This window comes from Euprymna scolopes, unplaced genomic scaffold (assembly GCF_053919585.1).
Source record: "Euprymna scolopes isolate OS-2025 unplaced genomic scaffold, ASM5391958v1 sca158, whole genome shotgun sequence".
In the NCBI taxonomy this organism is placed as follows: domain Eukaryota; kingdom Metazoa; phylum Mollusca; class Cephalopoda; order Sepiida; family Sepiolidae; genus Euprymna; species Euprymna scolopes.
Genome location: NW_027633167.1, coordinates 34,995 through 60,000, shown reverse-complemented (window position 1 = coordinate 60,000; position 25,006 = coordinate 34,995). Strand labels below are relative to the sequence as shown.

At 29.8% G+C, this 25,006-nt stretch overlaps 1 protein-coding gene across 2 annotated transcripts in view; it reads right to left on the bottom strand.

Moving 5' to 3' along the window:
• LOC145273766 (uncharacterized) overlaps window positions 1-25,006 on the bottom strand; it is a 73,120-nt gene that overhangs the window by 13,126 nt on the left and 34,988 nt on the right. Inside the window, exon 2 of one of the 2 annotated variants that reach the window (XM_080127106.1) lies at window positions 134-252. In XM_080127106.1, coding sequence (XP_079983232.1) covers window positions 134-226 — 93 coding nt within the window. In that variant the 5' untranslated portion in view covers window positions 227-252. Of the gene's footprint in view, window positions 1-133; window positions 620-25,006 lie in introns of those variants that run through there. The other variant, XM_080127105.1, reaches the window with a different exon arrangement.

Sequence of the window (25,006 nt, the reverse complement as noted above, 5' to 3'; positions counted from 1 at the left end):
TTGTATCACGAGTGAGATATCTACTGGAGTGGTAGAAGGACCCCACCAGCCCACCATGTTCTGTTGATAAGCACCGTTTTTGTTTTGTTTGCTACTGTAAAAAAAAAAAAATAATAATAATAATGTGACTCACCATTTTGCCACCGCAGTAGAGTTCATTGTCGTTATAATTGACTGGATTGCTGAAGCCGAATCTCCACATACTGTTCCTAGCTGGAGGATCCATCAGCCTCCCATGACCGGCGACGGGAGCTACGAAACAAGCCAGAAAGCAACAAATTAAAACCAGAACCATTTTGTTGACAGTCATTTTGTTGGCGTCCATCTTGTTGGTATCCATTTTGTTGGCGGCCATTTTGTTGACGTTCATTTTGTTTGCAGCCATTTTGCTGGCGTCTATTTTGTTAGTAGCCATTTTGTTGGCATCCATTTGGTATGCGGACATTTTGTTGGCGGCTATTTTGTAAAAATTGTAGATTTTTTTTCAGAAATACGAAATTTTTGGAGGAATTTTTTTTGGCTGAGTTTTATGTTAATACTTTTTTGTTTTGTTTTGTAAATTTTTCTTTTCAAAATTACTGAAATTTTAATTTCGTAAATGACTTGATGAATTAATAAAAATGCGATTAATCAAAACAAAAAAAAATGATTTTTTTTAAAACGTAACTCAATGTCAAAACGAAGGAATATTTTAATATATATTTTGTGATGTTAAAACTATATAGCAAAAATGCCTTAGGAAAACAAACGTTGATTAAATCTGCTTTAGTGCAATCGACTGGTTTTCTTTGCTGAAAGTCAACAGTGTTTTAGGGGGATATGGTGGGGTTTGGATAAGAATTTTTGACGATATTTGTTTTGTTTTTTGTTTTGTTTTTTTGTTTTTTGTCTTTTGTTTATTTTTCAAAATTACTGAGATTATGCAGAGGAATTTTCCAAAAATGCGCGCGGACAATCAAAACAATCGAAGTGAAAGTCTATCCCGCTTATTTGTTTTTTGTCTGTTGTTGTCAAAAATAACTCAATTTCAAAACTAAGGAACGTTTATTTTATGTGATCGGCATACAAAAAAAAAAGCTGGTTCACTTAACTTTAGTAGAATAATCTAGTGGTTAACGACACGGATTGACGACCTGAGGGTTTCAAGTTCGAATCCAGTTAGTTCCACAAAATTCACTTTCACTTAGGATGTTGGCAATTTTCACGTGGTTCTCCCCGTAAAATATCTAGAAAGAGTTACGACTAGAAAAATATCAAGGAAACCAATGTTAACAATAGAATTTTCAGATTCATACGCTGATGAGGAATCGAATAATATATATTTTTTGTTAAAAGAGTTTTTTGCGGGAGGATGGATGGCAAGAATTTTTTTTGCTGGAGTTTTGTTCTAGGTTTGTTCTTTTAATATTTTTGTTCTTATTAATTAATTTTTGCTATTTTTATTTTCTAAAATGATACGAAATATACGAAGACGCCGAAGAATTTGTCCATTTCTGTAAATGTTTTATATTTTTTTATTTTTTCTTCCTTGATCGATCCGATAATTTTTGACATTTTAACCTAGTCTGTCATCTTAAATTTGAAATGATGTTTTCATGAAGCTTAGATTGAATGCATATTTCCGGTGGTGAGATCTATTCTTTTCTTGGATCATCCAAGATAACTTCAATTTGATATCGTTTTAGAAACTAAAAAAAAAAAAAAAAATGATCATCCCTTTTTATGGCGGAATTATTTCTGTACTTTTTCTTTGATTTTTCTTTTTCTCCCTAAGAATATATTAAGGCAGCACCGAAAAACATATCTAGCACTTTCTGTGTGTGCTCTTTTATTTTTCTGAACCGTTGAAGATAATTCGTTCTCGTTTTTGTCCGGTTTTGGTAAAAGCAGAAAAACGTCCTTTATAGTGGGACCAGTTTTCGATGCCTTTTCCTTGGCGGGATTTCGGTGAGATTTTTGGATTGATTTTTCTTTTTAAATTTCTTTATTTTATTTATTTTTTCGTTTTTTATTTATTTTTTTTAATTTCTTTATTTTACTTTTTTTTTCGTTTTTATTTATTTATTTTTTATAAATTATTTATTCTTTACTTTAAAAAAAAAAAAAAAAAAAGATTATAAGAGAACATCAAAAACCCATTTTTTAATTTTTTCTGAATCGTCAGAGATAACTTCAATTCGTTCCAGTTTTTGGTCTGGTTTAAGTAAAAAAAAAAAATAAAAAAAAAAATCTGCTATCGTAGAACCACTTTTCCGTATTTGACGCTTAATTCAAACGCCCTTTCTTGATGGAATTCTTGGCAGGATTTTTTGGTGGAATTTTATTTTTTAGTATTTTTTCTCTTATTAACATTATAGAATAAAACGAAGAACCTGTCAATCTCTGTAGAATTGTCCTTCGAAGAAACTTCAATTCACTTTTAGTCCGGTTTTTTTAAGAAAAAGACAAAAAAAATCCTTTATAATGGAACCAATTTTCGTACTTGACGTTTCATTCGATCGCCATTTCCTTCGCGAGATTTTTGGCACGATTTTTTCATTGGATTTTTTTTTTCTGATTTTCTTCTTTTAATATTTTGTTTCGTTTTGTTTTTCCTTTTTCTAAAATTGGTACTAGTGCACTTATTGATCCGTGCTGAAATAATAACGTTATTATTTAAAAAGCCATTCTTAACATAGAGAGGGGTGGGCGTTTTGTACCTATTCTATACTTTAACCTTACAATTGAATTAAAAAAAAAAAAAAAACATATAAAACTTTAATTAAACTTGGAAATAAGATTTATAAAAAAAAAACAACAACAGCAGCGCGGAGGATCAGTAAGTGCGTTAGAACCCTAAAATTATGCGGAGATACCGAAGAACCAGGCTATCTATATCTGTTGAAATTTTCTTTTTTTTTTTTTGAAATGTCAAAGATGATTCCAGTTCGTATCCGTTTGATTCCGGTTTTGGTAAAAAGAAAAATGGAGAAATCCGTTCTAGTGGCGCCACCTTTTCGTTCTGGATACTTCATTCAACCTCGAAACACAATAAGCAATTGACGAATCCCTTGACTGCCGTCGCGACCCTTTCTGTGTTGACACGCTTCCGCCTTCTCCTCCCTCACCTCCTCCCTCACCTCCTCCAGGTCGTGTCATGTCTACAATTCTATCATAACGCCACGCTTTGTTTTCCGACGAAAATAAGACAACATACCTGCTGACTTTGTGGAACGGATTGCTGTTGAAAGAATGTCTTTCGTGATCGAGGACGATTCCATCGCTACACGGAGGGTCACGCGTCTCCCCAACTGTTTGTCCGGCCGTTCAGAGTTCACATTTTTTTAAACAGTCATCCAGGTAAACAAGGTGACCCCCCACCCCCTCACACACACCCAACAATCAACTCGGCAAATATAACCACGTTTCTTGACAAACATTTTGTGTTTTCTATTTGTTTGGTCTCTGCATCAGCCCCCCGCCCCTCCCCGACAAAAAAAAATATCTCTTGTTCGGACTGAACTGATCAACGACAAACGCCTAAGAGTCTATTGTTAACAATATAGCAGCTGGAATTCTAGCTTGGATAAATTTTCTTTTTAAGATACGGTACTTTTACAGTTTAAAATGACATTAAAAATGAAAATATCGAAAAAAAAAAAAAAAGGTTATATTGTACGTATCCGTTTTGGACTGAAGATCTCCGAAAAAACGTTCACTTAATTTGATCAAGTTTTTTTTTTTTTTTTTTTTTTTTTTTTTTTTTACAGCGGAAAAACACGTTTTTATGACAGCGCGTTGAAGTCGGCCATCTTTTAATTTTTGGAACACGCAACGGGGAGATAAATCAGTTTAAAGCGCCGACACTCCCTCCCTATCTTTAATTCTAGTTTTTCTTCCTAAAAATTGAACCTTTTGCTCGGTATCACAAATTGTTTTTTCGCTGTAAAACAAAAAAACTACTTGATGAAATTAAGTGGATTTTTTTAGGAGAACTTCATTCCATAACGGATACGTACAATATAAACAGTATTTTCATTTTTAATGTCTTGATTAAACTGTAGAAGTACCTAAGATACTAATGAGTCACCTCTTATCAAGGCCTAAAGGCTACTCGATGATAATGGCCGGTGGAACTGCACTTTGATGATCAGTAATGGTGAAACTTGGGTAGGGCTTGATTATTTAAGAGGATGGCACAACAATAACTTTGTGTGTGTGTGTGTGTGTGTGTGTGTGCGTGTGTGTGTGCGTGCGTGTGTGTGTGTGCGTGTGTGTGTGAGCGTGTGTGTGTGTGTGCGTGTGTGCGTGTGTGTGTGTATGCATGTGTGTGTGTGCGTGTGTGTGTGCATGTGTGCGTGTGCGTGTGTGTGTGTGTGTGCGTGTGTGTGTGTGCGTGTGCGTACGCGTGTGTGCGTGTGTGTGTGTGCGTGTGTGTGCATGTGTGTGTGTGTGCGTATGTGTGTGTGTATGAACGGTGGAAGATGATTTCTGGTGTCTTCTCGGTCAGAAGCATCAATGGGTTCCTACTTACTTTGCCTCCCCACGAGGGCAGAGTTAGACACCAGGGTCGTTTTTTTAATGTGGAGAAAGGGAACAAAAATAAAAATTGTCTCACTCATGAAGGATTTCTCCTCCACTAACCGAGAACAAAAAATTGAAGCGTAGCATCAGAACAGATACTACACTTTGAGTTATATATTTTTTTATTTACTCTCAAAAGTTTACAAACAAAACAAAACCAAACAAAAAAATTAGGCACAAGGCCACTCAAAAACTGGGAAGGAGGTGTCTATGGTCATCCTCGTCCCTGTACCTTTGCTAGTCTATGCTTGATTCGAGCTAAAGTTCTTATTCACCACAATACCTCAAGCACACCGGGGATGGGGGTCGTCCTACCTAAGATTCCCAAATCATATCGTGTTTTTTTTTTGTTGTTTTTTTTATAAACAGTAACATTAAATGTAACAGTGGTTTCAGTATAGACTTAGTCTTTTTATTTATTTATTTATTTATTTATTTATTTTTTTGTTTGAAAGTGTTTCTTTTAAGGCCGCTATTCCTAACTTTTCCTCCATCATTGACCTTCAGTTTTCTGTATTTCGCCATTTACCCCCTACTCCCATCCAAAAACATTCAGTCATCATAAAATGACAGAACAACAAGATCAAAAATAACCTTTTTATATTTGTTTTATTATCCATCCGACTACTGTTCTCATCTTGAGTGTGATTTCTACAACGTTTCCGTCGATGTAACCTCCGACCTTCTTCAGGTGTATCTTGTCGAACTCGGGAATGTTTCTGTCGAACTCGGGAATTTGGACGGAATTTCGAGCGGAACCCTTTATTTACGTCACGGGGGTAGTGTGCTTTTGTTCCGGCAGCAATGACTGGATAGAGGTCCTAAGTAATTCGCAAATGTATTTTTCAGTCGCCCACACTGAGGATTGAACCTTGAACCTTCAGGAGAATATCACTTTTACAATTGATTTTTCCAAGTACTCTACTGCGCCACGGGTCCTTGCGATTACATCGACCGAAACGTTGTGAGAATCACACTCAAGATGAGAGCAGTAGTCCGATGAACAATAATACAAATAACCAATCCTCATCTCAAAAAATCAGAAACGTCAAACCTTTTTTACTGTTTTGGTTGGTTGTTTTTGTTTTACGGCATATCAACCTTTTTCAGGTTATTTAATGCCGAATCTAGTTATTTTGAGGAACGATTTTTAATGGAGTGTATTTGTTTTTTTTTTTAAGTCGGATTCTATTTAACCCATAGTTGGGACCCTAACAGGTACTACCATTCCGAGTCAGAGTGGACCTGGGAGCAATGGCAATTAAAGGGTGGCTCCACACTCCCCAAAGCCCGCAAGGTGGGGCCTCATCATCGGATATAGTTTTAGGTCATATTCAGGACCTTATTGTTTAGGATTTTAGGTTTTGTATGAAAAGGTATTATACATTCGTATCACAATTTTTTTTAATTAAACGTGTTTTCTAAAGAAAGAAATATGAAATTAATTTGTAGTACGTTTCGTGGACATAACACAATCTGAAAAGAATTGATTATTTTTAACTTATCAGGTACTTCAATTATTTACGCCCGACAGTGGCACTGTGCCTTGTTTGGGGGTGAAAATGTAATAAAAAAAAATGGGATATAATGCGGCGAATGCTGTCTTCCAAGCGGTCTATTGTGTCTGGTTTATCAACTTAGACATGGGACCTTACATATTCAAAAAGGAAATAATCTAATAGGATTAAATCATACGAACGATATGATCAGCTGAGATTTCGTGAAATTATTCGTTCATCGTAAATAATATAAATTTACACAATTTGCAAACGCTACTCGGATGTCAGTTCCTTATTGATGAATTGCCAAACCAAGCTGAACTAAAAAATAACCGATAGTTGCCAAATCTGCAATTAATGAAAACAGAGTTGTCAATTTAAAGTTTGCCGCCTCTAAAAAAAAAAAAAGAAAAAGAAAAAAAGCTTCTGTTTATAATAGAAGTAAAAATAAAAGCGAAAAAAAAAAAAAAACAGTTTTACTCTTCCGGACATTTCATACCACGTCCTATGGCCACCGATGTGTGTGAACGTGTCTCCAGCCGGTTTAACATCTTCCGAATTATCCAGCGTGGATAAAAATAGTGCAAGATGACGGCGTCAATATGGCAGAGGTGTGCAAAGCAAACGCCGATTATTTCTAGGGTGACAAGTCATCGGAATTGTCACGTTCTTAACTCGTTCGCCTGCTTGCTCGTCCTGAGTGCCCGTCGCCTGTAACTTTCGGTGTGGCTGGGGAACGGAAAGGCCGACAATTACCTAACAGTTTGAGAATACGGCGTTTTTTTTTTTTTTTTTTTTTTTTCGGGGGTGGGGGTGTGAAAAGACGAATGACGACTGGGGTGGTAGAGTTAATATCCAGATATAACGTTTATATATAACATATAAAATGATCTTTCATTTCTTTTTTTTTTTTTTTTTTACTGGGGAGTCAATACTCATCAATGTGCCCGAGGGCCATTCGAAGATAAGGGTTAATTAATAAATGTAAGACGTTAGTTTAGCAATCGTTAATGGCGTAAATTGGGTAGAATTTGATTATTTATTGGGAAGGCTGAACAAGGAATTGGGTAATTTGCAAATCGTTGTTTTCTGTCTTTATTGCAACTATTACAGCATTTTTTTTTTTCATTTCTTGTCTTAGTTTATTATCTTCCATTATTGATTGTAAATATATATATATATATATATATATATATATATATATATATATATATATATATATATATATATATATATAATAAAAAAAAAGTAAGTCAATATAAGGAAAGAATTGGTAAAATAAGTGATGTTCTCAGACAGCAAACGCATAACGCATCCTGAGATATATATATTTAGCCAGTAGAGTTTAGTTTCCTAGAAGTACATCCAATGAAACAACATGTGTCTACAAAGAGTGCTCAATGAGTAAACAGAGCAGGTATATGAAATTTATTTATACAAACATTGATGGCTACATATGTGCATACATGTTTCTATAATCACCCGCGTTGGGGGATTACGTCTTCAGGCCAAGAATTAAGGCCAAGGAGTTCTCGACGATAATTCTTGGCCTGAAGACGTAATCCCCCAACACGGGTGATTACAGAAACATGTATGCACATATGTAGCCATAAATAAATTTCATATATATATATATATATATATATATATATATATATGGTAAAACTGGTAATTAGTAAAAACATAAAGAGAGTGCTCAATGCTATTGCAGAGCAAATATGTGTTTTATTTTTTATTACCGTTTTATCTGTTTGCTTACATATGTTTAGGAAGTTTGACCGTGTTTACGATCCAGCAGCCTCATTAGACCTTATAGAAATGGTTGTTAGTATTTGGAAGAAGTGTTTTAAAAAAAATACGAGAAAAAAAAGGGGGGTAGGAGATAATACCTACCCCCCTTTTTTTCTCGTATTTCTTCTAAAACACTTCTTCCAAATACTAACAACCATTTCTGTAAGGTTAGACGAGGCTGTTGGATCGTAAACATGGTCCAACATCCGAAACATATGTAACCAAACAGATAAAACGGTAATAAAAAAGTAAAACATATAAATATATATATATATATATATATATATATATATATATATATATATATATATATATATATATATATATCAGGATGTATATAGATATGTATATATATGTATATACATACATATACATATACATATATATACATATATATATATATATATATATACATATATATATTCTGTTTTAAACTTGGAAAAAATGCCACAGAAACGTATAAAATGCTTCAGACTGATTTTGGACCATCTTGCATGAATCAAGCATTTGTTTTTGAGTGGCATAAGAGATTCAAGGAAAGTAGGGAGGCTGAAAGGGATGAGATGTGTGGGAGGAGTAAGGAAGTCAGAACACCAGAGTTGATTGGCCAAATAAAGAATTTTATGGATAAGGACCGTCATGTGTCTATAGAGACAATAAATGCATAGTTTGATGTCAGTGTGGGAACTGTACACACAATTATTCGTGAGGAACTGAAGATGCAAAAGACTTGTGCAAAGTTTGTCCCAAGGGTGAAGTCCACAACTCCATCCTTGTCGCAAACTATTTGATCAAGATGGGTATCAACACAGTTCCTCACCCTCCCTATAATCCAGACCTTGCTCCATGTGACTTTTGGTTATTCCCTAAGCTCAAGGAAAACCTTAGAGGCTGTCGTTATGAGACAATTGAAGAGATGAAAGAGGCTGGAGATGCTCACACAAGAGGACTTCCATGGGGCTTTCCAGATATTGCTGGAAGGGTACAGGTGCATTGCAGCCGGAGAAGATTACTTTGAAAGAGACTAGAGTTTTATGTGTGTACTATCAGTAAATATGCCATACAAAAAAAGTCTGGAAACTTATTGAAGGCACCTCGTATATAAGAACTAAATACGTCCTAATATGTGATGCTTTGGCCAGATTCACAATGCTAACATGCGAAGTATAATATTCATTGGTCTGTCGGGTTTGGGTTTAAAATAGCGGTTTCGTTGGTCTGTTGTAAACCTTTTCGTTGTTGTTTCTGAAGGAGGTTTTATTTTATTACTAGTAGGTTGCCCGGCATTGCCCAGTCGTAAAATACGCTTAAATATGATATTTTGATTAATGCAATTTTCGTATTTATCATATTGGACCCAATATATAGTAATGGTTTAAAAAGTTATTTTTTTTTTAAATGACTCGTGCGCCACCACCGAGAATCGGAACAAAAACGTTTAGCTTACGATTTATTTTTCCTCTGGCCTATAAAGACATGTTTGCAGTATGGCTAAAAATTAAACCATGAACAAATAGCTATTAAGTCACACATGCATATTCGTAATGCCGTCCGTCGTTCGACCTCACCTAGAAAATTTCATTTAAAAAAAATTTCCACGCTTTTGAATCGATTTTTCCTGGCTAAAACCCTAATATAACGTTTTGAATGGGTTCGAATACCCTATATGTGAAGTTTCATGTCTGTAGACCAAAAAATTGACAGAGGCAACACTTTTTCAATAAAAATATATATGCATACATAAATATATAATAGAAAGAGGTTTGTGTTTACTATAAGCTTTTTACGCAAATATTATGCAAGTATAAATCATGTAGAATATCTGTATAAATATAATTACACGTAATGGTTGACTAAAGATGGTCATCTGATAAGACAACCGAAAAAAACTAATAAGAATTAATTAAAATGAATGTTTAAAAGAATATGCAAATTAACTAGATCTTTTGCAGATAAATTCAATTCCACGGCTGTATATATATATATATATATATATATATATATATATAAAAATGTATATTCTTCTACAATATAAATCTCACCTGTCTGTTTAAATGTATGTATGTTTGTATGTTTGTACGGCACAATCGCGTTGACACACCGTCAGATCACCGAAGTTAAGCAATGTTGAGTCTGGCTAGTACCAGATGGGTGACCATTTGGAAATTCTAGATGCTGTATGTGCTCTCCGCTTATCTCGGCATTTGTTTCCAGTCGTCCTGAACCTCCACTTGCCACTAGTATTTAACACTGTCGACTCAGGAGAGGTGTGGTTGGAGGTTGCGCAACTCTTGCTATAAAAATTTCACGTGCAGGCATCCTTACAGTGGGTATCCATAGTCTGTCAAGACTGAAGGAAGCCTTTCTTTTTTTCTTTTCTTTTTTTTTTTAGATGTCTGCCTAAAACTTCCGACAGAAGCGAGGATTTTCACGAGATCGGTATCAAAGCTCGACCCTTCGGACGACAAATATAAAAAAAAATTGGCTAAAAGCATTAATAAAGGACATTTTTCTACAAGGGGGGGGGGCGCTTTTTTTCGCCGATATTTTCGAAAGTCATCCCGGCTTTTCGATTGACTTCCGGTTTGGCGATGGATGCAATAGCAAAGACGTCATGTTTTTGTGGGTTTTTTTTTTTTTTTTTTTTACGTTATTTTCCTCCTTCGCAGTGCGGGTTCGAGCCTGCCTACCTGCCTACAACCACGTTTTTTCTTTTTTTTTTTTTTTTTTTTTTGCTCAACACACCTCCAAATACTCGGGCAACGCCGGGCACCATGCTAGTCTTAAATAAATAGAAAAACTGGGTTTTAACATGAATATCAATGCACATAGAAAAAACTCAAATTTATAAATTATAAATTCCGTGCTTCGTGTGCTTGACTTTTGCTTCATTCATGGGGATGCAATCTTGCATCGCTAAAGTTTAAGTTTGAAACACCATTTTGAGTGTTTATTTGTATTACCACTTATGTGCGGTAAAAGTAAAGAAAATACAAAACTTGGTGTATGATGCACGTACCAGTCATGGGAAAAAGATGAATATTCCAAAAATCACGTAAATCGATCAAGTAACACTTCATTGTTTTTTTTTGGGTTTTTTTTTTTTCAAGAAAATCAATATTTACTGTTTCGACGAGAGTGAAAATAATCACTGATTATCTCCCCTTATTATGTTCTCTCGTAAAACATGGCCTAATCTGTCACTTATCGATAAAAACGGCAAATTTGTTTTTTTTGTTAAAAAAAAAAAACAACAACAACAACAACAAAAAACTACTTGATCAATTTTTGTGATTTTGGGAATGTGCTATCTTCATTCCGTGACAATTAGGTACAATATAAAAGTTTTTCTTAATTTTTGTTTATCGCTATAAAAAGTGCAAATCGGAATAAGCACCGCATGTTTTGTATGAAAATCGCTCCAGACAATGCATGAAGCCACCTAATATAACAATGAATAAATTCTGATAAAAAAAAAAAACAGTAATTCTTCCCTCTTTGTCAGAAACATTGCTCATGAAATGTGAGGACTAAAGGACAACATAAGTGAAAATTGCTGATGAAAATAAACCCAAAGTCCATTTTCTACTCGCCTCATCTCAACAATTCTCCTTTTGTTAGAAATATATTTCGTTGAATGTCAGGACTAAAGGGCAAAACTTTCTGCCCTCTTCGATTGGGCAGACTTTAATTTGAAAGAGTATTTCTGAATGTATTGTATGCCATGCTTAAGTATAAATTAACATAATCGTTTGTATGCCATGCTTAAGTATAAATTAACGGGGTTTGTGTTACTGTACACATAGATTCGAAAAAGTCAACAAACAAATATATAACAAATAAATGTTACAAAGGCAAGATAAGTTACTTTTCTACCAAACTGGATATATTTTTTTGTGTTTTTATTCAATGTAACATATTTATTCAGCTCGAAAAACATGCAGTGTTTACCGATGTATTGGAAAATTCAAAATGGCGCCCGACTGTCTCTTTAACACGGTAAGTTTGGGAAAAGATGTTATAAATAACAAACTAGACAAAATACTGTTAAAAAACAACCGAATATATGTCAACATATTTCACGGTAACATATATTGAGCGAATTTCTAACAGTATTTTGTCTAGTTTATTATTTATAATACCTTTTCCCAAACTTACCCTCTCCGAGAGAGAGAGAGTCGGGCGCCATTTTGAATTTTCCAATACATCGGTAAACACTGCATGTTTTTCGAGCTGATTAAACATGTTACACTGTATAAAAACACAAAAAATATATCCAGTTTGGTAGAAAAGTAACTTATCTTGCCTTTGATAACATTTATTTGTTCTATATTTGTTTTTTTACAACTTTTTCGAATCTATGTGTACAGTAATACAAACCCAATTAACATAATCGTTTGTATGTCATGCTTAAGTATAAATTAACATAATCGTTTGTATGTCATGCTTAAGTATAAATTAACATAATCGTTTGTATGTCATGCTTAAGTATAAATTAACATAATCGTTTGTATGTCATGCTTACGTATAAATTAACATAATCGTTTGTATGCCATGCTTAAGTATAAAATAACATAATCGTTCATATGCCATGCTTAAGTATAAAATAACATAATCGTTCGTATGTCGTGCTTAAGTATAAAATAACATAATCGTTTGTATGTCATGCTTAAGTATAAAATAACATAATCGTTTGTATGTCATGCTTAAGTATAAGATAACATAATCGTTTGTATGTCATGCTTAAGTATAAGATAACATAATCGTTCGTATGTCATGCTTAAGTATAAATTAACATAATCGTTAACATGTCATGCTTAAGTATAAATTAACATAATCGTTAACATGTCGTGCTTAAGTATAAAATAACATAATCGTTTGTATGCCATGCTTAAGTATAAGATAACATAATCGTTTGTATGCCATGCTTAAGAATAAAATAACATAATCGTTTGTATGGTATGCTTAAGTATAAATTAACATAATCGTTTGTATGCCATGCTTAAGTATGAATTAACATAATTGTTTGTATGCCATGCTTAAGTAAAAAATAACATTATCGTTTGTATGTCATGCTTAAGTAAAAAATAACATAATCGTTTGTATGTCATGCTTAAGTATAAATTAACATAATCGTTTGTATGTCATGCTTAAGTATAAAATAACATAATCGTTCGTATGTCATGCTTAAGTATAAGATAACATAATCGTTTGTATGTCGTGCTTAAGTATAAAATAACATAATCGTTTGTATGTCATGCTTAAGTATAAAATAACATAATCGTTTGTATGTCATGCTTAAGTATAAAATAACATAATCGTTAGTATGTCATGCTTAAGTATAAATTAACATAATCGTTTGTATGTCATGCTTAAGTATAAATTAACATAATCGTTTGTATGTCGTGCTTAAGTATAAGATAACATAATCGTTTGTATGTCATGCTTAAGTATAAATTAACATAATCGTTTGTATGTCATGCTTAAGTATAAAATAACATAATCGTTCGTATGTCATGCTTAAGTATAAAATAACATAATCGTTTGTATGTCATGCTTAAGTATAACTTAACATAATCGTTTGTATGTCATGCTTAAGTATAAAATAACATAATCGTTTGTATGTCATGCTTAAGTATAAAATAACATAATCGTTTGTATGTCATGCTTAAGTATAAATTAACACAATCGTTTGTATGTCATGCTTAAGTATAAAATAACATAATAGTTTGTATGTCATGCTTAAGTATAAGATAACATAATCGTTTGTATGTCATGCTTAAGTATAAATTAACATAATCGTTTGTATGTCATGCTTAATTATAAAATAACATAATCGTTTGTATGTCGTGCTTAAGTATAAAATAACATAATCGTTTGTATGTCATGCTTAAGTATAACTTAACATAATCGTTTGTATGTCATGCTTAAGTATAAATTAACATAATCACTTGTATGTCATGCTTAAGTATAAGATAACATAATCGTTTGTATGTCATGCTTAAGTATAAAATAACATAATCGTTTGTATGTCGTGCTTAAGTATAAAATAACATAATCGTTTGTATGTCATGCTTAAGTATAAATTAACATAATCGTTTGTATGTCGTGCTTAAGTATAAATTAACACAATCGTTTGTATGTCATGCTTAAGTATAAAATAACATAATCGTTTGTATGTCATGCTTAAGTATAAAATAACATAATCGTTTGTATGTCATGCTTAAGTATAAATTAACACAATCGTTTGTATGTCATGCTTAAGTATAAAATAACATAATAGTTTGTATGTCATGCTTAAGTATAAGATAACATAATCGTTTGTATGTCATGCTTAAGTAAAAATTAACATAATCGTTTGTATGTCATGCTTAATTATAAAATAACATAATCGTTTGTATGTCGTGCTTAAGTATAAAATAACATAATCGTTTGTATGTCATGCTTAAGTATAAAATAACATAATCGTTTGTATGTCGTGCTTAAGTATAAATTAACATAATCGTTTGTATGTCGTGCTTAAGTATAAATTAACTTAATCGTTTGTATGACATGCTTAAGGATACATTAACATAATCGTTTGTATGCCATGCTTAAGTATAAATTGACATAATCGTTTGTATGTCATGGTTAAGTATAAGATAACATAATCGTTTGTATGTCATGCTTAAGTATAAAATAACATAATCGTTTGTATGTCATGCTTAAGTATAAAATAACATAATCGTTAGTATGTCATGCTTAAGTATAAATTAACATAATCGTTTGTATGTCATGCTTAAGTATAAATTAACATAATCATTTGTATGTCATGTTTAAGTATAAGATAACATAATCGTTTGTATGTAATGCTTAAGTATAAAATAACATAATCGTTTGTATGTCATGCTTAAGTATAACTTAACATAATCGTTTGTAGGTCATGCTTAAGTATAAATTAACATAATCGTTTGTATGTCATGCTTAAGTATAAAATAACATAATCGTTTGTATGTCATGCTTAAGTATAAATTAACATAATCGTTTGTATGTCATGCTTAAGTATAAAATAACATAATCGTTTGTATGTCATGCTTAAGTATAAAATAACATAATCGTTTGTATGTCATGCTTAAGTATAAAATAACATAATCGTTTGTATGTCATGCTTAAGTATAAATTAACATAATCGTTTGTATGTCGTGCTTAAGTATAAGATAACATAATCGTTTGTATGTCATGCTTAAGTATAAAATAACATAATCGTTTGTATGTCATGCTTAAGTATAAAATAATATAATCGTTTGTATGTCATGCTTAAGTATAAATTAACATAATCGTTTGTATCTCATGCTTAAGTATAAATTAACATAATCGTTTGTATGTCATGCTTAAGTATAAAATAACATAATCGTTTGTATGTCATGCTTAAGTATAAAATAACATAATCGTTTGTATGTCATGCTTAAGTATAAAATAACATAATCGTTTGTATGTCATGCTTAAGTATAAAATAACATAATCGTTTGTATGTCATGCTTAAGTATAAAATAACAATCGTTTGTATGTCGTGCTTAAGTATAAGATAACATAATCGTTTGTATGTCATGTTCAAGTATAAATTAACATAATCGTTTGTATGTCATGCTTAAGTATAAGATAACATAATCGTTTGTATGTCATGCTTAAGTATAAAATAACATAATCGTTTGTATGTCATGCTTAAGTATAAAATAACATAATCGTTTGTATGTCATGCTTAAGTATAAATTAACATAATCGTTTGTATGTCATGCTTAAGTATAAAATAACATAATCGTTTGTATGTCATGCTTAAGTATAAATTAACATAATCGTTTGTATGTCGTGCTTAAGTATAAGATAACATAATCGTTTGTATGTCATGCTTAAGTATAAAATAACATAATCGTTTGTATGTCATGCTTAAGTATAAGATAACATAATCGTTTGTATGTCATGCTTAAGTATAAGATAACATAATCGTTTGTATGTCATGCTTAAGTATAAAATTACATAATCGTTTGTATGTCATGCTTAAGTATAAATTAACATAATCGTTTGTATGTCATGCTTAAGTATAAAATAACATAATCGTTTGTATGTCGTGCTTAAGTATAAAATAACATAATCGTTTGTATGCCATGCTTAAGTAAAAAATAACATTATCGTTTGTATGTCATGCTTAAGTAAAAAATAACATAATCGTTTGTATGTCATGCTTAAGTATAAATTAACATAATCGTTTGTATGTCATGCTTAAGTATAAAATAACATAATCGTTAGTATGTCATGCTTAAGTATAAGATAACATAATCGTTTGTATGTCGTGCTTAAGTATAAAATAACATAATCGTTTGTATGTCATGCTTAAGTATAAAATAACATAATCGTTAGTATGTCATGCTTAAGTATAAATAAACATAATCGTTTGTATGTCATGCTTAAGTATAAATTAACATAATCGTTTGTATGTCATGCTTAAGTATAACTTAACATAATCGTTTGTATGTCATGCTTAAGTATAAAATAACATAATCGTTTGTATGTCATGCTTAAGTATAAATTAACACAATCGTTTGTATGTCATGCTTAAGTATAAAATAACATAATAGTTTGTATGTCATGCTTAAGTATAAGATAACATAATCGTTTGTATGTCATGCTTAAGTATAAATTAACATAATCGTTTGTATGTCATGCTTAATTATAAAATAACATAATCGTTTGTATGTCGTGCTTAAGTATGAAATAACATAATCGTTTGTATGTCATGCTTAAGTATAAATTAACATAATCGTTTGTATGTCGTGCTTAAGTATAAATTAACTTAATCGTTTGTATGACATGCTTAAGGATACATTAACATAATCGTTTGTATGCCATGCTTAAGTATAAATTAACATAATCGTTTGTATGTCATGGTTAAGTATAAGATAACATAATCGTTTGTATGTCATGCTTAAGTATAAAATAACATAATCGTTTGTATGTCATGCTTAAGTATAAAATAACATAATCGTTAGTATGTCATGCTTAAGTATAAATAAACATAATCGTTTGTATGTCATGCTTAAGTATAAATTAACATAATCGTTTGTATGTCGTGCTTAAGTATAAATTAACATAATCGTTTGTATGTCATGCTTAAGTATAAATTAACATAATCGTTTGTATGTAATGCTTAAGTATAAAATAACATAATCGTTTCTATGTCATGCTTAAGTATAAATTAACATAATCGTTTGTATGTCGTGCTTAAGTATAAATTAACACAATCGTTTGTATGTCATGCTTAATTATAAAATAACATAATCGTTTGTATGTCATGCTTAAGTATAAAATAACATAATCGTTTGTATGTCATGCTTAAGTATAAATTAACACAATCGTTTGTATGTCATGCTTAAGTATAAAATAACATAATAGTTTGTATGTCATGCTTAAGTATAAGATAACATAATCGTTTGTATGTCATGCTTAAGTATAAATTAACATAATCGTTTGTATGTCATGCTTAATTATAAAATAACATAATCGTTTGTATGTCGTGCTTAAGTATAAAATAACATAATCGTTTGTATGTCATGCTTAAGTATAAAATAACATAATCGTTTGTATGTCGTGCTTAAGTATAAATTAACATAATCGTTTGTATGTCGTGCTTAAGTATAAATTAACTTAATCGTTTGTATGACATGCTTAAGGATACATTAACATAATCGTTTGTATGCCATGCTTAAGTATAAATTGACATAATCGTTTGTATGTCATGCTTAAGTATAAAATAACATAATCGTTAGTATGTCATGCTTAAGTATAAATTAACATAATCGTTTGTATGTCATGCTTAAGTATAAATTAACATAATCGTTTGTATGTCATGCTTAAGTATAACTTAACATAATCGTTTGTATGTCATGCTTAAGTATAAAATAACATAATCGTTTGTATGTCATGCTTAAGTATAAATTAACACAATCGTTTGTATGTCATGCTTAAGTATAAAATAACATAATAGTTTGTATGTCATGCTTAAGTATAAGATAACATAATCGTTTGTATGTCATGCTTAAGTATAAATTAACATAATCGTTTGTATGTCATGCTTAATTATAAAATAACATAATCGTTTGTATGTCGTGCTTAAGTATGAAATAACATAATCGTTTGTATGTCATGCTTAAGTATAAATTAACATAATCGTTTGTATGTCGTGCTTAAGTATAAATTAACTTAATCGTTTGTATGACATGCTTAAGGATACATTAACATAATCGTTTGTATGCCATGCTTAAGTATAAATTAACATAATCGTTTGTATGTCATGGTTAAGTATAAGATAACATAATCGTTTGTATGTCATGCTTAAGTATAAAATAACATAATCGTTTGTATGTCATGCTTAAGTATAAAATAACATAATCGTTAGTATGTCATGCTTAAGTATAAATAAACATAATCGTTTGTATGTCATGCTTAAGTATAAATTAACATAATCGTTTGTATGTCGTGCTTAAGTATAAATTAACATAATCGTTTGTATGTCATGCTTAAGTATAAATTAACATAATCGTTTGTATGTAATGCTTAAGTATAAAATAACATAATCGTTTCTATGTCATGCTTAAGTATAAATTAACATAATCGTTTGTATGTCGTGCTTAAGTATAAATTAACACAATCGTTTGTATGTCATGCTTAATTATAAAATAACATAATCGTTTGTATGTCATGCTTAAGTATAAAATAACATAATCGTTTGTATGTCATGCTTAAGTATAAATTAACACAATCGTTTGTATGTCATGCTTAAGTATAAAATAACATAATAGTTTGTATGTCATGCTTAAGTATAAGATAACATAATCGTTTGTATGTCATGCTTAAGTATAAATTAACATAATCGTTTGTATGTCATGCTTAATTATAAAATAACATAATCGTTTGTATGTCGTGCTTAAGTATAAAATAACATAATCGTTTGTATGTCATGCTTAAGTATAAAATAACATAATCGTTTGTATGTCGTGCTTAAGTATAAATTAACATAATCGTTTGTATGTCGTGCTTAAGTATAAATTAACTTAATCGTTTGTATGACATGCTTAAGGATACATTAACATAATCGTTTGTATGCCATGCTTAAGTATAAATTGACATAATCGTTTGTATGTCATGGTTAAGTATAAGATAACATAATCGTTTGTATGTCATGCTTAAGTATAAATTAACATAATCGTTTGTATGTCGTGCTTAAGTATAAGATAACATAATCGTTTGTATGTCATGCTTAAGTATAAAATAACATAATCGTTTGTATGTCATGCTTAAGTATAAGATAACATAATCGTTTGTATGTCATGCTTAAGTATAAAATAACATAATCGTTTGTATGTCATGCTTAAGTATAAAATTACATAATCGTTTGTATGTCATGCTTAAGTATAACTTAACATAATCGTTTGTATGTCATGCTTAAGTATAAATTAACATAATCGTTTGTATGTCATGCTTAAGTATAAAATAACATAATCGTTTGTATGTCATGCTTAAGTATAAATTAACATAATCGTTTGTATGTCATGCTTAAGTATAAAATAACATAATCGTTTGTATGTCATGCTTAAGTATAAAATAACATAATCGTTTGTATGTCATGCTTAAGTATAAAATAACATAATCGTTTGTATGTCATGCTTAAGTATAAATAAACATAATCGTTTGTATGTCGTGCTTAAGTATAAATTAACATAATCGTTTGTATGTCATGCTTAAGTATAAAATAACATAATCGTTTGTATGTCATGCTTAAGTATAAGATAACATAATCGTTTATATGTCATGCTTAAGTATAAATTAACATAATCGTTTGTATGTCAGTCTTAAGTATAAAATAACATAATCGTTTGTATGTCATGCTTAAGTATAAGATAACATAATCGTTTGTATGTCATGCTTAAGTATAAAATAACATAATCGTTTGTATGTCATGCTTAAGTATAAATTAACATAATCGTTTGTATGTCGTGCTTAATTATAAGATAACATAATCGTTTGTATGTCATGCTTAAGTATAAAATAACATAATCGTTTGTATGTCATGCTTAAGTATAAGATAACATTATCGTTTGTATGTCGTGCTTAAATATAAATTAACATAATCGTTTGTATGTCATGCTTAAGTATAAAATAACATAATCGTTTGTATGTCATGCTTAAGTATAAGATAACATAATCGTTTGTATGTCATGCTTAAGTATAAAATAACATAATCGTTTGTATGTCATGCTTAAGTATAAGATAACATAATCGTTTGTATGTCATGCTTAAGTATAAATTAACATAATCGTTTGTATGTCATGCTTAAGTATAAGATAACATAATCGTTTGTATGTCATGCTTAAGTATAAAATGACATAATCGTGTGTATGTCATGCTTAAGTATAAGATAACATAATCGTTTGTATGTCATGCTTAAGTATAAATTAACATAATCGTTTTTATGTCATGCTTAAGTATAAGATAACATAATAGTTTGTATGTCATGCTTAAGTATAAAATAACATAATCGTTTGTATGTCATGCTTAAGTATAAAATAACATAATCGTTAGTATGTCATGCTTAAGTATAAATTAACATAATCGTTTGTATGTCATGCTTAAGTATAAGATAACAAAATCGTTTGTATGTCATGCTTAAGTATAAATTAACATAATCGTTTGTATGTCGTGCTTAAGTATAAGATAACATAATCGTTTGTATGTCATGCTTAAGTATAAAATAACATAATCGTTTGTATGTCATGCTTAAGTATAAAATAATATAATCGTTTGTATGTCATGCTTAAGTATAAATTAACATAATCGTTTGTATCTCATGCTTAAGTATAAATTAACATAATCGTTTGTATGTCATGCTTAAGTATAAAATAACATAATCGTTTGTATGTCATGCTTAAGTATAAAATAACATAATCGTTTGTATGTCATGCTTAAGTATAAAATAACATAATCGTTTGTATGTCATGCTTAAGTATAAAATAACATAATCGTTTGTATGTCATGCTTAAGTATAAAATAACAATCGTTTGTATGTCGTGCTTAAGTATAAGATAACATAATCGTTTGTATGTCATGTTTAAGTATAAATTAACATAATCGTTTGTATGTCATGCTTAAGTATAAGATAACATAATCGTTTGTATGTCATGCTTAAGTATAAAATAACATAATCGTTTGTATGTCATGCTTAAGTATAAATTAACATAATCGTTTGTATGTCATGCTTAAGTATAAATTAACATAATCGTTTGTATGTCATGCTTAAGTATAAAATAACATAATCGTTTGTATGTCATGCTTAAGTATAACTTAACATAATCGTTTGTATGTCGTGCTTAAGTATAAGATAACATAATCGTTTGTATGTTATGCTTAAGTATAAAATAACATAATCGTTTGTATGTCATGCTTAAGTATAAGATAACATAATCGTTTGTATGTCATGCTTAAGTATAAAATAACATAATCGTTTGTATGTCATGCTTAAGTATAAAATTACATAATCGTTTGTATGTCATGCTTAAGTATAAATTAACATAATCGTTTGTATGTCATGCTTAAGTATAAAATAACATAATCGTTTGTATGTCGTGCTTAAGTATAAAATAACATAATCGTTTGTATGTCATGCTTAAGTAAAAAATAACATAATCGTTTGTATGTCATGCTTAAGTATAAATTAACATAATCGTTTGTATGTCATGCTTAAGTATAAAATAACATAATCGTTTGTATGTCATGCTTAAGTATAAGATAACATAATCGTTTGTATGTCGTGCTTAAGTATAAAATAACATAATCGTTTGTATGTCATGCTTAAGTATAAAATAACATAATCGTTAGTATGTCATGCTTAAGTATAAATTAACATAATCGTTTGTATGTCATGCTTAAGTATAAATTAACATAATCGTTTGTATGTCGTGCTTAAGTATAAGATAACATAATCGTTTGTATGTCATGCTTAAGTATAAAATAACATAATCGTTTGTATGTCATGCTTAAGTATAACTTAACATAATCGTTTGTATGTCATGCTTAAGTATAAAATAACATAATCGTTTGTATGTCATGCTTAAGTATAAATTAACACAATCGTTTGTATGTCATGCTTAAGTATAAAATAACATAATAGTTTGTATGTCATGCTTAAGTATAAGATAACATAATCGTTTGTATGTCATGCTTAAGTATAAATTAACATAATCGTTTGTATGTCATGCTTAATTATAAAATAACATAATCGTTTGTATGTCGTGCTTAAGTATGAAATAACATAATCGTTTGTATGTCATGCTTAAGTATAAATTAACATAATCGTTTGTATGTCGTGCTTAAGTATAAATTAACTTAATCGTTTGTATGACATGCTTAAGGATACATTAACATAATCGTTTGTATGCCATGCTTAAGTATAAATTAACATAATCGTTTGTATGTCATGGTTAAGTATAAGATAACATAATCGTTTGTATGTCATGCTTAAGTATAAATTAACATAATCGTTTGTATGTCATGCTTAAGTATAAAATAACATAATCGTTAGTATGTCATGCTTAAGTATAAATTAACATAATCGTTTGTATGTCATGCTTAAGTATAAATTAACATAATCATTTGTATGTCATGCTTAAGTATAAGATAACATAATCGTTTGTATGTCATGCTTAAGTATAAAATAACATAATCGTTTGTATGTCATGCTTAAGTATAACTTAACATAATCGTTTGTATGTCATGCTTAAGTATAAATTAACATAATCGTTTGTATGTCATGCTTAAGTATAAGATAACATAATCGTTTGTATGTCATGCTTAAGTATAAAATAACATAATCGTTTGTATGTCATGCTTAAGTATAAGATAACATAATCGTTTGTATGTCATGCTTAAGTATAAATTAACATAATCGTTTGTATGTCATGCTTAAGTATAAGATAACATAATCGTTTGTATGTCATGCTTAAGTATAAAATAACATAATCGTTTGTATGTCATGCTTAAGTATAAGATAACATAATCGTTTGTATGTCATGCTTAAGTATAAATTAACAATCGTTTGTATGTCATGCTTAAGTATAAGATAACATAATCGTTTGTATGTCATGCTTAAGTATAAAATAACATAATCGTTTGTATGTCATGCTTAAGTATAAAATAACATAATCGTTTGTATGTCATGCTTAAGTATAAATTAACATAATCGTTTGTATGTCATGCTTAAGTATAAGATAACATAATCGTTTGTATGTCATGCTTAAGTATAAATTAACATAATCGTTTGTATGTCGTGCTTAAGTATAAGATAACATAATCGTTTGTATGTCATGCTTAAGTATAAAATAACATAATCGTTTGTATGTCATGCTTAAGTATAAGATAACATTATCGTTTGTATGTCATGCTTAAATATAAATTAACATAATCGTTTGTATGTCATGCTTAAGTATAAAATAACATAATCGTTTGTATGTCATGCTTAAGTATAAGATAACATAATCGTTTGTATGTCATGCTTAAGTATAAAATAACATAATCGTTTGTATGTCATGCTTAAGTATAAGATAACATAATCGTTTGTATGTCATGCTTAAGTATAAATTAACATAATCGTTTGTATGTCATGCTTAAGTATAAGATAACATAATCGTTTGTATGTCATGCTTAAGTATAAAATAACATAATCGTTTGTATGTCATGCTTAAGTATAAGATAACATAATCGTTTGTATGTCATGCTTAAGTATAAATTAACAATCGTTTGTATGTCATGCTTAAGTATAAGATAACATAATCGTTTGTATGTCATGCTTAAGTATAAAATAACATAATCGTTTGTATGTCATGCTTAAGTATAAAATAACATAATCGTTTGTATGTCATGCTTAAGTATAAATTAACATAATCGTTTGTATGTCATGCTTAAGTATAAGATAACAAAATCGTTTGTATGTCATGCTTAAGTATAAATTAACATAATCGTTTGTATGTCGTGCTTAAGTATAAGATAACATAATCGTTTGTATGTCATGCTTAAGTATAAAATAACATAATCGTTTGTATGTCATGCTTAAGTATAAAATAACATAATCGTTTGTATGTCATGCTTAAGTATAAATTAACATAATCGTTTGTATCTCATGCTTAAGTATAAATTAACATAATCGTTTGTATGTCATGCTTAAGTATAAAATAACATAATCGTTTGTATGTCATGCTTAAGTATAAAATAACATAATCGTTTGTATGTCATGCTTAAGTATAAAATAACATAATCGTTTGTATGTCATGCTTAAGTATAAAATAACATAATCGTTTGTATGTCATGCTTAAGTATAAAATAACATAATCGTTTGTATGTCATGCTTAAGTATAAGATAACATAATCGTTTGTATGTCATGCTTAAGTATAAATTAACATAATCGTTTGTATGTCATGCTTAAGTATAAGATAACATAATCGTTTGTATGTCATGCTTAAGTATAAAATAACATAATCGTTTGTATGTCATGCTTAAGTATAAATTAACATAATCGTTTGTATGTCATGCTTAAGTATAAATTAACATAATCGTTTGTATGTCATGCTTAAGTATAAATTAACATAATCGTTTGTATGTCATGCTTAAGTATAAAATAACATAATCGTTTGTATGTCATGCTTAAGTATAAGATAACATAATCGTTTGTATGTCGTGCTTAAGTATAAAATAACATAATCGTTTGTATGTCATGCTTAAGTATAAAATAACATAATCGTTTGTATGTCATGCTTAAGTATAAAATAACATAATCGTTAGTATGTCATGCTTAAGTATAAATTAACATAATCGTTTGTATGTCATGCTTAAGTATAAATTAACATAATCGTTTGTATGTCGTGCTTAAGTATAAGATAACATAATCGTTTGTATGTCATGCTTAAGTATAAAATAACATAATCGTTTGTATGTCATGCTTAAGTATAAGATAACATTATCGTTTGTATGTCATGCTTAAATATAAATTAACATAATCGTTTGTATGTCATGCTTAAGTATAAAATAACATAATCGTTTGTATGTCATGCTTAAGTATAAGATAACATAATCG